The sequence below is a fragment of the Orbicella faveolata genome, unplaced genomic scaffold, assembly GCF_042242905.1.
Source record: "Orbicella faveolata isolate gen_17 unplaced genomic scaffold, um_ofav_v1 contig_12, whole genome shotgun sequence".
Lineage (NCBI taxonomy): Eukaryota > Metazoa > Cnidaria > Anthozoa > Scleractinia > Merulinidae > Orbicella > Orbicella faveolata.
The window spans coordinates 27857968-27870449 of NW_028301539.1; the positions used below are offsets into that span (position 1 = coordinate 27857968).

The following is a 12482-nucleotide window of genomic DNA, read 5'->3' on the forward strand; positions in this document are numbered from 1 at the left end:
TTCAGGTGTCTCACAGTCGAATTCAACCTGCTGAGCTCTGCCGTGAACGTATGACATAGCGATTTATTAACCGAATCGGCCAAAAGAATAATAAATGATATTCAGCACAAAATTATTTTGGCTTTAAAAAAATTCCATTTATAAGTCATTTTAGTAAGATTTTGTCATTCTCATACTTTAATCTTTGTCAATTCTACTCTCAGGAAAGCGACATTCGGAGATGGGTGATAGTGTAAATACCTGTATACACAGTTGGGCTTGGAGTTATCGGGAATTGAAGTTCATAAGCCCGCTGGTTACGTGTAAAGAGAGACTTGAAATACTGAACATGGTATACCCTCCGTTGTAGCCGTAAGCGGAGATGGGGTGCGGGAGGCGAAACACAAGTCCCAGTGTCCCTTAAATCCGCGCTACTTAGGCTAAACATCGGCATCTAAGCAAGGAAAACAAGCAGACAGCCTGCAAAAACGCTTTTTAGTTGATCATGAATAATTTTAAGTAAAAAAGAAGTGCCAGCAAGTTGCCACAACAATTAATTGTACTTGTCCTTGCAACATGGGGTACTGTAAAACAAATCAACAAGCCACGGAGAAATCCCCTGGAAATAGATTTCCAAAAATATAAAACCAGGGGGTATTAGCGATGCATCTAGGAACAATATAATAACTGAAGGGATGAGTTTATAATTTCAGGGATTTTTGATTCTCGATGATATTTATTGACCATAGCAGAACCTGTTTCCTATCTCATAACATTGGACACATTCCTTTGGAATTATCCGGATCAGGATCAGTAATCCAAACCGCATGGATCGTGGTGCATCAAAGGAACCTTCATGAATCAGCTCCTTTGATGCACCATGATCCGAGTGATCTTGGATCCAGATCATTAAAAAGGAATTCATCCATTATCTATAAATTACTTTGAATGTTATTTGTGAATAAAATAATTATCGTGCATACTCTTACATGCAGCTAACATTTTGTCGGATGCAAAATTCCTTTCAAAATTAAGTCCTGAAGTGTAAGTCAGACCATTCTACAAACCCCAAATTCCTTCTGATTTTAGGTCCCCCCACCCCTTTTCTCCCTCATAAAAATAACTATATCTAAAAAGCCTTTTTAATGAAATCATGGCTAGCACTGGGTTAAATTACCATCAGAAATTATGGTATTGTTCTTTCAATTGAGAGTTGAAAGTAATCAGGGAATTATTTTGGTTTTGGTTTTACTATGGTTTGCGATTGGCTGGGTAGTCTAATTGGTAAGAAATTGGTTTGGTTTTGGTTTTACAACACTCAACTGGAAACTGCTCTTAGAGGGTTTTGTAAGGTGATGGGCAGATTACAAACCAAACCCTCCGTTAATTTAATACTTCTCACTTTTTTGCGTGCTTATCTAAAATTCTTCATTGTTCTCCAGTTCAGTGACCTGTTCTTTTCATTTGTGGCACTTAGGAGGAAACCCTTTTAATTTTTCTGTACAAATTTCTGCTTCCTCTGCAACAATGCAAAGAGCCTTGTGAATGATTGTGATTGAGCATGTGGAATGAATGAGTGAGTGAGGGTCACCCAGCATATCAAAATTGCTAGCTGGTACTTTTCTGTTTTGATTCAACCCTGGTTATCCTGTAAGGATGTTCCTGCAACAAAATAGAAAGAAATGATGTACAAAAATAAATAAATCGACTTGCAACCAGACAGAGCAATAAATAATGAAAATAACTAAACATCTAAATGAACAAAATTTGTTAATAGTTAATTTACAAGGTATCTCTGTATTAGTATTTTTTTATTTCTCCACTTGACTCTATAACAATGGGTGGATTTTAGAGTCCTCATACTGCAGGAGTGATTTTCAAGCACAAAGTTCTTAATATATTTTTCAACATACTATTAGAGACTTGAAAATTATCGTAATTTGAGTTAATTTCTCAATGCTGGAATATCCATAAGAACAACAGTGGCCATGACTGTAATGTGTCTTGTGGTGCATTATTTCAGTGAAATCAGCTTGGGAACAACAAAATTTTGAAAAATGGTATTTTTAAATAAAATCATGATCCACTCTTTGAATGGAAGACAACATTTCCAGTTTAGAATCTCTACCTCGCCATTTATGTTACATACCAGATTTCCTGTTGCTAGAGTCACCTTGCATTTTCAAAGATACATAGAAAATGATGGGAAGGAAGCAGAAAAACACAGTCAAAGCCACAACAGACACCAGATCAGTGTGTATCTTCACACAGTTAAAGTTGTTACTCCAACGCTGCCGAGTATAATTCATCTGGAGTAAAATAAAAATAAACTAGATTGTAATTGTTGAAAATTCCATTGTAAAGAAAATATTGTTAACAAGCGATTTTCATTCTGTATTCCTTTTTCTTCCTCTGTGATGGATTTTTTAACCCCGAGGTGGGAGGGGGAGCGGGGCGGGGGGGGGGGGGGGGCCGACTCTCATATAAAAAGGATGGGGGTGCTGGGCAGAAATTTAAGAAATTTAAGAGGTACCAACATCCTGTTTTGTGGGCATGGCTTGAAATTATTTCACCCCTAAGAGGTACCAATTTGAAAACAACACATTTAATATCTTCTGTTATATTCTTTTTTGGCTCAACACCCTAAAAAGGTACTGCAAAAGCTCCTGCTGTGAACCTTTTGAGGCTGAATACCCTAAGAGGAACCAAACCCACTTTTTTAACCCCTAAAGCATACGACAAGCGCCCCTGTTTTTTTTTTTTTTATGTGGGAGTCCCCCCAGGTTTTTAACTCGTTATTTTTTATCTTTAGAACAGGATCTCCACACCACACCTCCCACTACCCTGAAAAGAAGCTCACCACAACAAGGTACATGACTGTAGTTATTTGCAGAATGTTGTCAGTGTTGTCAGTGGTCATTTTACTCAGTCGAACTTGTAACACGCATAGGGACACCACTGGTACATGCCACAATAAGTAATGTAACACAAAGTAACACCTGATGTTTGGTCCATTTACCATCTTGTTACACCTGCTTAATGAAATACAGTGCTTGACAAAGTTATTCAGAACCTCTCTCTTCTGGTTCCCTCACATACTTTTGCACTTTGCTTTTTCTTTACTTCCTGAAAAGGAGACTGACTAATTCCGTCCACTCCCTTCACGCAAGTAACAAAATTATGTGAATACAGAACAACTACTATATCTAGGACTTCCTATTTTCAGTCAAAATCAGTCAGCCATTTTACAGCTGTGAAGAATCGTCATGTACCTGTAGTCATGGTACTCATACTTGATTACTGGAATTCAGTAAAATAATTTGGCGGCTTATAGGCTGCAGTTCTGCATGTACATTAGCTTACATACTTACAGAGGCAGATACATCAGCACAAACACTGAATTCTTTAGAGTCAGATGCAGCAATTTTCTTGTAAGCTGCGTCAAGGGCATGATATGACTCGTTACAAGCATGACACACACTTGGACCTATTGCGGAGGTGTTAGCAGCTGAATGGTTTTCTGGTACAGGATAAATGTGGATCTACAAAAAACAATTAGTTCCAGAATTTAAGGGAGACCAAGGCTCTTCACAGGCTTTAAGTGCAGTATAACAGCATTCCATCCATGGCAGATACCATCATGAAAAGGTCATGGATGCTCGTTGTCTCACTTTAGAGTGTAAATCACAGATTCTGGTCTCACTGAGGGTGTTAGGATGAAATGTCATAATTTTCAGCCATCAAGGTATCTTTTCCAGTGGCTCTCAAAGAAATAATAAAAATTGTTGGCATTTCCATAATTGTGTAGCTTGAGCTACACTCAGATGATGATCAGTCTCCTTTAGGGGTTTAATTCAAATTTTTAGATGAGCATTACTGAGCAACCCTTGACCTTTTCACATGCAAGTCCTCTAGAACTGCTGACATCAGAATGTTTACATCTCAAACTCAGAAATTCATCCAAAAACAGATCAGAATAAAAGTGGTCTTCATTTTTGTGTCTTTGAATGGAAAACTGCTAAGTAATGAAATTTTGCATCTGCCACTCATAAATTTTAAACAAAAACGAGTCAGGGTGTTTTGCAGTCTAAAAACTGATTATAACTTAGTATGATTGTGTAGATTTGCATTCAAAAGGAAATTACCATCAATAGTGCCAAATTTGAAAGGTAACAGTTCAACATCTGGTTTAAATGAAGCATTCTAAGGTCATAATTCTGAACTCAGGACCATTAACGTTGTATAGTTGGGTGGCAGCTCCTCCCAACAAGCTGTAAGCTGTATGCCTGTAAGTTGGATGTTTTCTGGTTCATTGAATATCTCTCTCATATATTTAAAAATTTTCTCGTATATGATATTTTCTATAGTGACTAAATGTACATGGCAGAGATCTATAAGTTTGCAGACTAAATTTAAGCTTCAATAGATTTATGCTACCTGCAGAACGAAATGTTAGGGTTGATTTACAGCACTCCAAATTTCTTTGGAGTTAGTCTTCTAATCTTCAGCTGTTGGCATGTATTTTATACTAGTCATTATAATAATATCCCCAGCTTTTAGGTTTGGAGGTCAGCTTAATATGAAGATTAAGTGTTTCCCTGTTGGCACCCTATTTACAATTTGTAAATATTGTGAGTGTTTTAATACAAGTTATGCAAATAACGTTGTTATATATAAAAACAAATCTGACAGTGTAAACAAAGATGTCATTTATAGTCAATCTGAGACTGTTAATCCAATTATTTTCACATATTGAACAAATAACTTAGAATACCTGGGAGTTGTTGAAGAAACAGTGCTCTACAACACCCAGCTTTTGAAAAAAATCTCTGATGTCTGACTTGATTTCATTAGGTGTACCATGATCAGGATCATTTTTAAAGCACGCTGAAATTAAGAAGGAAAGATGAGTTTCAAAAGAAGTAATGCCTGAATGGTACAATACAATCTTTATTCAAACATGCGACATTAGTGAGCGTAAAGCAAAGGCTTGTTACAAAAATATACGTGGATCTATTATACTGATAAACATATACATTCCTAAGATGTATACAAAGAAACTGCTTAAATACCTAAGCTATTTATAACAAAACAATCAACTAGAGCTGAGTTTGCAAGGACACTCAACCTGACTGAGCTTAAGTTCTCTGTTACAATATGGACACAATAGATTGTTTATTGACATTGATATGATTCACGTGACATTTGATCATAGTATGATTGGCATCACTTATATATTAAATTCTCTCGATAGCTCGCTGAACGTGTAAGATCACGAAAGTAAGAGACCTGATTAAAAAGCACTTTCTATTGACTCCTGAAGAGCCGTTTGTACGTCTCCTGATAGTGGACAAAACCGAACGTGTTACATGGTGGCAGCGGGTGGTAGGATTTCATTCTGAAAATGGCAACAAGTTCTTCAACGGCTGCAACCTCAACGACAACTACAGCAACAGCTGGGACTGGGACAGCACCCATCACGCACACTACTATGTCCTCTCCAGCACATGGCCTTAAACCCCCTGGAAAGCTCAACACTTCAGGGAATCTGGCAGACGCTTGGAAATCCTACAAACAGGTATGGGAGAATTATTCTCTAATTTCTGGGCTAAACTCGCAAACAGAGGACTACAAGGTCGCATTCTTTCTGCATTGTGTCGGGACGGAAGGACTTAAAATTTACAATGGCTTCCAATTCGAAAATGAAAACGACAAGAAGATTCTGAACAAGGTTCTAGAAAAGTTTGACGAGTTTACACTGGGCCAAACTAATGAAACTTATGAACGATATATATTCAATAGTCGCAACCAAGAAGCACAAGAGTCCATTGATGCTTATGTCACTGCCCTTCGCAATCTAGTTAAGTCATGCAATTTCTGCGATTGCATGCGTGACACTCTGATCAGAGCTCGTATTGTTCTAGGCGTAAACAACAATACCATAAGAAAGAAGCTTCTGCAAGTGCGAAGTCTCACCCTCAAACAATGCATAGATATTTGTAGAAGTGGTGAAGCCACTGCGACCCAGTTACAAGCCATTTCTGGGGACGATAGCGTGCATAAAATAAGAGATTGGAGACGACCTGGCAAGAAAGATAAACACCCCTCACGCGATGGGAAGAATGATCGGAATGTGCCACCGAAACCTCCTGGCAAATCTCACAAGAAGTGTCTATTCTGTGGAGGTGAACACCCACTGAAAAAGGAGAAATGTCCAGCCTGGGGACAGAAATGCTCCGGATGTGGCGGCCGAAACCACTTCAAAAGTGTTTGCAAGAAATCCAAATCCCGAGGAGTCCATGGAATCTCCGACCAACCTGAAGACGTGTCATCAGATGAGAGCGACATCGAGCTTCTAGCTGGAGTTGCTATGGATTCTCAAGAATCTGACGTCCATGCTGTTCGTCACGCTAAAGAAATTTACGCTGAGATGCTTATCGATGACAGAAAGGTCAACCTTCAAATTGACTGTGGAGTATCAATCAACATCATCCCGGTGAAACACGCAACAGGTCACGAAATCCAGCCGACCACGAAAACTCTGCGAATGTGGAATGGATCTCAAGTGAAACCCATAGGAACGACAAGGCTCATCATGCATAACCCGAGAACAAGGAAGAAGTACTCCGTAGAATTCGTCGTTGTTGAAAGCAATTTAACACCTTTGATCGGCGCGAGAGCGGCTCAACAAATGGGGCTAATCACCGTTCATGATGAAAATTTCATCGCAGCCTCACCTCCTCCAAAGGAAAATGAGCTACAAGTTAAACAGATAACAGCCGAAGAAGTCATAAAGCAATACTCAGATGTATTTGACCATCCGTTGGGAACCTTTCCCGGTGAAGTCCACTTAGAAGTTGACGATAGCGTTAAACCTGTCATCACCCCGACGAGACGAGTTCCTACGGCACTAAAAGATGACTTGAAGGAAGAACTAAATCGATACGTCGCACAAGGAATCCTTGCACCTGTGGAAGAGCCAACACCGTGGGTAAGCAGTCTGGCAGTCGCTACTAAGAAATCAGGTGCGCTGAGAGTGTGTATCGATCCACAGCCATTGAACGAGGCGTTAAAAAGAGAAACTTACCAGATAACTGTACTGGATGAAATTCTGCCAGAATTATCTCAAGCCAAGGTCTTCTCCACTGTCGACCTGCGTTCAGGATATTGGCACTGTGTTCTCGACCAAGAGTCAAGCCTACTCACGACGTTCGCAAAACCATTCAGAAGATACCGCTGGTGCCGATTGCCCTTCGGTTTGTCAGTCTCGTCTGAAATCTTCCAAAAGCGTGTAAACCAAGCACTAGAAGGCTTGAGCGGTGTTCTTAACATCGCAGATGACATCCTAGTATATGGCGTTGGAAACAGCGAACAAGAAGCAGTCGCAGATCACAACAGGAACCTCCAAGCCTTACTGAAAAGATGTCGTGAGCGCAACATTGCCCTTAACAGAGATAAGCTAAAGCTCAAGCAAAAAGAAGTGTCTTTCATGGGTCACATACTAACGAGTCATGGTGTGAAGATGGATCCAGAGAAAGCGAAAGCTATTCAAGAAATGCCGAAGCCTGAAGACGTTGAAGGCATACAAAGACTTAACGGATTCATTAATTACCTTGCGAAGTTTTTACCTGGATTGGCTGATGTAACGGAACCACTGCGGCGACTAACAAGAAAAGATGTGGAATGGCAGTGGACTGAGGAACAGGAGAAATCATTCGAAGAAATCAAGAGGCTTGTGACCACGGCTCCTATACTAAGCTACTACGACCCCAAAGCAGAGCTCGAGATACAATGCGACGCAAGCCAAAAGGGTCTCGGAGCCGCACTCCTTCAAAAGGGAAAGCCAATCGCCTATGCAAGCCGTGCACTCACTGATACTGAGGAGAGATACGCCCAAATCAAGAAAGAAATGTTGGCAATAGTGTTCTCTCTCGAGAAGTTCCATCAGTACACCTTCGGACGACCAGTCACAGTGAGAAGCGATCACAAGCCATTAGAATCTATCCTCAAGAAGCCTTTATCATCCGCACCTCGCCGACTTCAAGGCATGATGATGAGACTTCAAAAGTACAACATCAGTGTACACTATGAATGTGGTGCGAAGATGTACATAGCTGATCTATTATCCCGAGCGTACCTCCCTGAAGTAGGACGCGAAGACGACAAAGAATTTGAGTTAGTAAACATGGTCAAGGCCCTCCCCATCAGTGACCGGAGGATAAAAGAGATCAGGCAAGAAACAGACACTGACCAAACACTACAGGTGGTAAAGTCCCTAATCCTCAAGGGATGGCCAGATGACAAGGGCGATCTACCGGTACAAGCAACCCCCTACTACAGCCTGAGAGATGAGCTAACAGTCCAAGATGGATTGATCTTTAAAGGAGAAAGACTAGTGATCCCTGCCAATCTACGGAAAGAGATGAAAAACAAGATTCACTCCTCACACATGGGAATTGAATCGTGTCTGAGACGAGCGAGAGACTACGTCTTCTGGCCCGGAATGTCTGCAGAGATCAAGCAGCTAGTCGAAGCATGTGAAACCTGTAGGACGTTTGAGAAAAGTCAACAGAAAGAAACCCTCCTACCGCATGAAGTACCATCACGACCCTGGGAAAAGGTGGGAACAGACCTTTTCGAATTCAAAGACAAGAACTACCTAGTAACAGTCGACTACTACAGTAACTTCTGGGAAGTGGACAAACTACCTGACACTAAGGCAAGCACCGTCGTCTTGAAACTCAAGAACCACTTCGCCAGATATGGATGTCCAGATACAGTTGTATCCGACAATGGGCCACAGTTCTCCAGCAAAGAATTTGCCACCTTCACTCAAACCTGGGAATTCGAACATAGCACCATCAGTCCAGGAAACAGCAAAGCGAATGGAAAAGCTGAGTCCACCGTAAAGACAGCAAAGCGACTCCTTCGCAAAGCATGTAAAGCTGGTTCTGACCCCTACTTGGCGATCCTTGACCATCGCAACACACCTACACAAGGAGTGGGATCCAGCCCAGCCCAGCGCCTTATGAGCCGGAGAACGAAGACCCTGCTACCAGCAACGAGCAAGCTTCTGCAGCCGCAAGCCAGCGAACCATCTGATGAGCGAGAAAAACTCGTCGAGCGCCAAAATCGACAGAAGTACTATTTCAACCGCACAGCCAAAGATCTTCATCCCCTCGACAAGGGTGACGTAGTGCGGATGAAACCACTCCGTCTGGGCAAGAAAAAGTGGCGCAAAGCACTGGTAATCGAGAAACGTGACCAGCGCTCGTACACAGTTGAAACAGCAGATGGTGGAGTGTACCGTCGCAACCGCGTACAGCTTCGAAAGACCCAAGAGCAACCACCTATAATCCAACAGCACAATGAACCGCTTCCGCTAAGCAACCCAAAGCCGAGCAAGCCAACTGATAGATCCGAAACGCTTCCTGCGACCATTCCGCCGCCAGAGCCAGCTTGTGAATCAAATGGATCAGGTGTCAACCCCTCACCAATGACCCTGAGGCCTGCATGTGTTCGAAGGCCTCCAGAACGCTTTAAAGATTATGTGTGCTACTGAACATTGCATGATTGTCGAGCTTACAGTTATATCTTATGTTTTAGCGTTTCTTTATTTTGTTCGTCTAAATTTTATTTTTATTGTTTTTTTTAAAGAGAAAGGATGTTACAATATGGACACAATAGATTGTTTATTGACATTGATATGATTCACGTGACATTTGATCATAGTATGATTGGCATCACTTATATATTAAATTCTCTCGATAGCTCGCTGAACGTGTAAGATCACGAAAGTAAGAGACCTGATTAAAAAGCACTTTCTATTGACTCCTGAAGAGCCATTTGTACGTCTCCTGATAGTGGACAAAACCGAACGTGTTACATTCTCTGAGCTTGGCAACGAAATTCTTGAGGTCGGGTGCCTCCCTGACATGAGAAGGTAGATTGTTCCAGAGTCGGCAAGCAATATAAGAAAAAGATTTGTGCCTGAAAACTAGTATTTGGTGCACCAGATATGGTTGCATTGCTTGTAGATTTCTGTAAAGCCTAGATTTCATTGATATTGGGAAATGCAGATTATACATTTATTTATAGAGAAATTTGTTGTTTCCTCACCCATTGACTGTTGAAATGAAGTGTCATTGAAATCTTGATAATTATATTATCTTGCATAAGGGAGATAAAATCCTGAGTATACCATGCGATCTTTTAACGGTTAAAGGGTCATGAATTACCACGTTTGGCCTCATAGCTCACTTCATGGAACGACAGTGATCTACTCTGAGGTTGTGGGTTCAAATCACACTAGCTAAGAGGGAAAAACTGAGTCTGCCTCTATTAAACAATGATCTTGCTGCTACTTGAGTACTGTGATGCCACCTGGCACGGCTGTGGTCACGATAAATTAACTGAAGATCAAATGCTTACAACATTCAAGGTTAATATAGCTTTTTGCTATGTTTCTGCAGGCCTATAATCTGCCAGTGGGCATTAATGGCCTAGAATTAGCCAACTTAGCACAAGCCACATAATTCAGAATTAAGTCTAATTCACAGCTTCTGATATCAGTGCAGCTTGACACATTACATTTGCAAGAACCCTTTATATAAACCTTACCGTCTATATATTACCCATGACCTATGACTGTCCAGCCTCAGTTGGTAGAGTAACGGGAGTCAAATCTAGAGGTCATGGATTTGAATCTCACCAAAATTAAAGAATCCATTAAAGAATCCCCCATTTCCTTTCTAGGGCTAATGCCCAAAAGGAAATATTGGGGTTGATTTGCAGCACTCCAAATTTCTTTGGAGTTAGTTCTCTAATTTCCAGCTGTTGGCATGTGTTTTACACTAGTCATTTATGATAGTACCCCTAGCTTTTAGAAGTGTTTCAACTACATTTGATGAGGCTTCTCACAAGCCTCGTCAAATGTAGTTGAAGCAGCTTGTGACTTTTACATGTAGCTCTTCCTACCTGGGCAGTTTGAACTCTCCCAAAGGTGTACCACAAAATCATACGCAGCTTCCACGATTTGGTACTTTTCCGCCATTACTAAGTCATTGTGACATCCATCGTTTCGCACAATATCCCTGTGCCCTATCAAAGCTCTCACGTAGGCTTTTTCGCAAACGCAACAAAACCGAAACGGCCGAGAATTACTCACGGCACAATACGTGTAGTTCGAAACCACGTCTGCAAACTTCTTCAAGAGTTCAGGACAGTCTTCTGTTTGAGGTAAAGAAGAAGCAAGTATCCTGGCTTGCCAAACTAAAACAAAGATACAGGAATGCCACAGATAAACGCAGGAAACCATCTTTGGATTTTGCTCTGTGCACGGAATAACAAGCGCTAGAACTGTCAGGCGTTTATTTTCAAGAGAATTGGAAAGGGGACTGGACGCTAAGTATCATACACGCATCCCGTGATACGACCCGCGCGATGAACCCGTGATTCTTTCCGGAATGAACCGACATGGACTATGTATTTGTTTTACTTTTTATCTGAATAAGTTGAACAAAGTGGGATTCGTGTGAGTATTTTTCTCCTTCTTTTTTCTCCATACTCTACTCCGGGTGCCAAGTTAAAGGTGAGTCGGTTCCTACTTTCGGTCATGAAGCAACCCTGTATTTTTTGGAGGGCTTACACGTGGTCATTGTTGTGGGAATTTCCTCCCGGTGGGTACTCCCTATAATAGCCTATTCTTGGTTTTTACCCACCTGACCTTAAATTGACCACGTGTGGCATCCGCCATGTTGGAGCCCCTCGGACGTAAACAAAGCAAGAGCTGAAAAGAGACGCAGTCATGGTTTCATTTATAACCTCGTCAATTTTAGCTAGTCAGGAGCGCATCAGTGATGAACTCCTGGCTAGTTCAGCGTTTGTGTGTGTTTTAACTTTTCCATGATCAGTAACACCAGAGATGACGTCATCAGGCCACGCCCATGGTCATGTGACTAATTCTGAAAAAATACAAAGGCTCTCAAGGCTCTTACCTCTCTATGTCTGACTACCTTACTTTTAAAATTCCTCTCGGAACACTCGTTTTCTCTTCTCCAGGTCCTCTGTTGCATGAACACCTAGATGTCAGGAATATTCCTGTTTCTCGGAGAAGAGCTGTTACAATTGACTTGAGTAGTAGGTGCTATGTATAGTTAAGCATGGGCTTTAAGTCTTTGAGTCTTTTATAAGTATACTCCTTAAACAGTGGAACTATACTAGGAGTTTAAAATAACATAATAAAAGCACGTAATAAATAATTACAATATGTATATATACAATAAAAATTATAAGTTAGTAAAAGATAAGATAAAATAGATTAAGTATAATCTCGTCGAGACAAGTTAGGACGTCTGGATATACATTATACAAAAGATTTAATGGCTGCAAGAGCAATAGTCTTAAAATGATTTATATCAACATCTTCATAAATAGGTAAATTGTTCCATGCTACTATTGTCCTTGGATAAAAGGAAAACTTATAGACATCATTTGATACACGG

At 40.8% G+C, this 12482-nt stretch overlaps 1 protein-coding gene across 2 annotated transcripts; it reads right to left on the reverse strand.

Moving 5' to 3' along the window:
- Positions 1-457: 457 nt before the first annotated feature.
- On the reverse strand, positions 458-12194 carry LOC110067318 (osteopetrosis-associated transmembrane protein 1-like). 2 transcript variants are annotated; one of them, XM_089283122.1, is made up of 6 exons: positions 11700-12194; positions 10957-11250; positions 4754-4866; positions 3351-3521; positions 2129-2288; positions 458-1641 (listed from the first exon to the last, which is right to left on the reverse strand). In XM_089283122.1, exons 1-6 carry the CDS (start codon positions 11785-11787, stop codon positions 1613-1615), a joined length of 855 nt encoding a protein of 284 aa, XP_089139248.1. In that variant the 5' UTR covers positions 11788-12194; the 3' UTR covers positions 458-1612. The 2 variants fall into 2 exon arrangements, with proteins under 2 accessions (XP_089139248.1, XP_089139249.1); XM_089283123.1 differs by lacking the exon at positions 11700-12194 and having other exon boundaries at positions 10957-11674.
- Positions 12195-12482: the final 288 nt, after the last annotated feature.

Bases quoted from the DNA above. Each gene is read 5' to 3' on its own strand.
- LOC110067318 (XM_089283122.1), bottom strand. From the start codon at position 11,787: ATGACTGCGTCTCTTTTCAGCTCTTGCTTTGTTTACGTCCGAGGGGCT. The intron at 11,251-11,699 runs GTGGGTAAAAAC...TCTTTGTTTTAG, and splicing joins CGTGGTCAATTTAAGGTCAG to TTTGGCAAGCCAGGATACTT. The intron at 1,642-2,128 runs GTATGTAACATA...ATTTTGTTGCAG, and splicing joins CTCTAGCAACAGGAAATCTG to GAACATCCTTACAGGATAAC.